General features: G+C 42.5%; 1 protein-coding gene across 1 annotated transcript in view; it reads right to left on the reverse strand.

Moving 5' to 3' along the window:
• LOC118408025 (vitrin-like) overlaps positions 1-992 on the reverse strand; it is a gene marked incomplete at its 3' end in the record, with an annotated part of 20,572 nt that extends 19,580 nt beyond the window's left edge. The window contains exon 1 of the mRNA XM_035808636.1: positions 771-992. Coding sequence (XP_035664529.1) covers positions 771-825 — 55 coding nt within the window. The remainder of the gene's footprint in view (positions 1-770) is intronic.
• Between the last annotated feature and the right edge of the window lie 759 nt (positions 993-1,751).

Consider the following 1,751-nt stretch of genomic DNA (forward strand, 5'->3'; position numbering starts at 1 on the left):
CCGTATATTTCTTGTTCCCATGGCCATATATACATTATTTTATGCCAAAATATTGCATTCTGCGATCTTAACTTATCAAAGCACACTGTATTTCGGTAGCTTTCATCCTTTATTAAGGTTATTCCGGGTTATTCCGGGTTATTCCGGGTTATTCCGCTAAATACCCGGACCCGTCAACGCTATCGCAAAATGAACCGTGCGATTTAACGACAACTCCTCAAATGTTACATGACCAGTGTTTTACTGCAAATCAAGAAACATTTTCCTTTCCTAGACTTTGCTAATGAGCGCTGCAATGTTTTCTGTACGAGTAGAGGTCATGGATAAACAGTATTCTTACAACGTTTATTTGAAGGGCTAAGAAGGGCTGAGAATTGTCGTAAAAACGCACGGTACATTGCGTTTATTTGAAGGGCTGAGAAGGGCTGAGAATTGTCGTAAAAACGCACGGTACATTTTGCGACCATAGCAGACCCATCCAAGGACGAACCATTAAACCGGGCACAAAGCCGGGCGCCTTCGGCGCCCCGGCAAAAATTGATGTAAAGCTGGCTACTCATCATAAGCTGAGATTATAGTACTAAGCTGAGATTATAGCAATTCTATATGACGTATATGACACGTGTATGACATGTGGAGATGCAACATGTATATGTGTTCACAAATTATTTGGATTGCGAATTATCTGTTACACATTATTGAAGTCTAGGGAAAGATTCACTGCATTATGCTTAAAGATAAAGGTTGAAAAAGAGACCATGGCATCTTACCTGGCAATATCAGCGAGGTCATCACTAGCACAGACACCAAACCTTGCCACTCCATTCTGGTCCTTTCTCACGCCTTCTTTTCGTCAATAAACTTTAGATCCGGAATGTCCGTGTACAAAAAGAAGTTTTTCTATAAATTCGGTTGTTTTGTCCGATGGTGAGTTTCTCTATTGTTCTACTGCTCTGTTTAGGGCTTAAAATGTGTTGTTATGTGCGCGGGGGTTGTTGGGATGAGACTTTTAAATGCGAGGCAGTTAAACTGTCACCGTTATCTCGTACACACGTCACGGGGGACGTAGTTTATGACCAAAGGGGAATGGTGGCTTAATGAGATTTAGACGCAGAGATGATAGCATGGGATGTTAGAAGGCCCTTATCAAGCCATGGTGGTCAGGGTGGTTGACCCGAAGGTACTGAGTTCGAATCCCAGAAAGTTCCCTTTGTTGTGCAAATAACATTATGTCTAATGGTGGACTCTCAGTGCACTTTGGGCAACGGTGCGGCACTGTAGGGTTCGTTCACTGCGGCACGCCTTTGCTATTTTCACGAATTTTGATAATTTAGATATTGCACAATACGTTGAAGTATGACTTAGAAGACAACAAAATTGAACGTTAGAAAATTCGTCCTTTATCTTTCAAATTCGTTGAGTCATCTACGAACCCCGCAGTGACGCACAGGTGCCGCAAGTGCAGCGAGAGTCCACCTTTACTCGATTCGGGTTTAATTGCGTACCTAGCTTTGGGACGTCCGCTCAGATGGGGCGGAAGTTTTATGATAGTGACACCTCGACCACGTTAAAAGGTCCAACCCTCCTGGATAACTTACCACACACTAACCGTGAGATAAAACAAGAAATCTTTTTAAAAAAGCTGTGCCTTGCCGCGTATTTTATGTTATTTTGGTAAGTTAGACTAGATTCTACGCTTAAAAATCCCGAGCTCCACATGATGCCCCCCCCTCATTATCATAATTTATGTC

This window comes from Branchiostoma floridae, unplaced genomic scaffold (assembly GCF_000003815.2).
Source record: "Branchiostoma floridae strain S238N-H82 unplaced genomic scaffold, Bfl_VNyyK Sc7u5tJ_1542, whole genome shotgun sequence".
Taxonomy (NCBI): Eukaryota; Metazoa; Chordata; class Leptocardii; order Amphioxiformes; family Branchiostomatidae; genus Branchiostoma; species Branchiostoma floridae.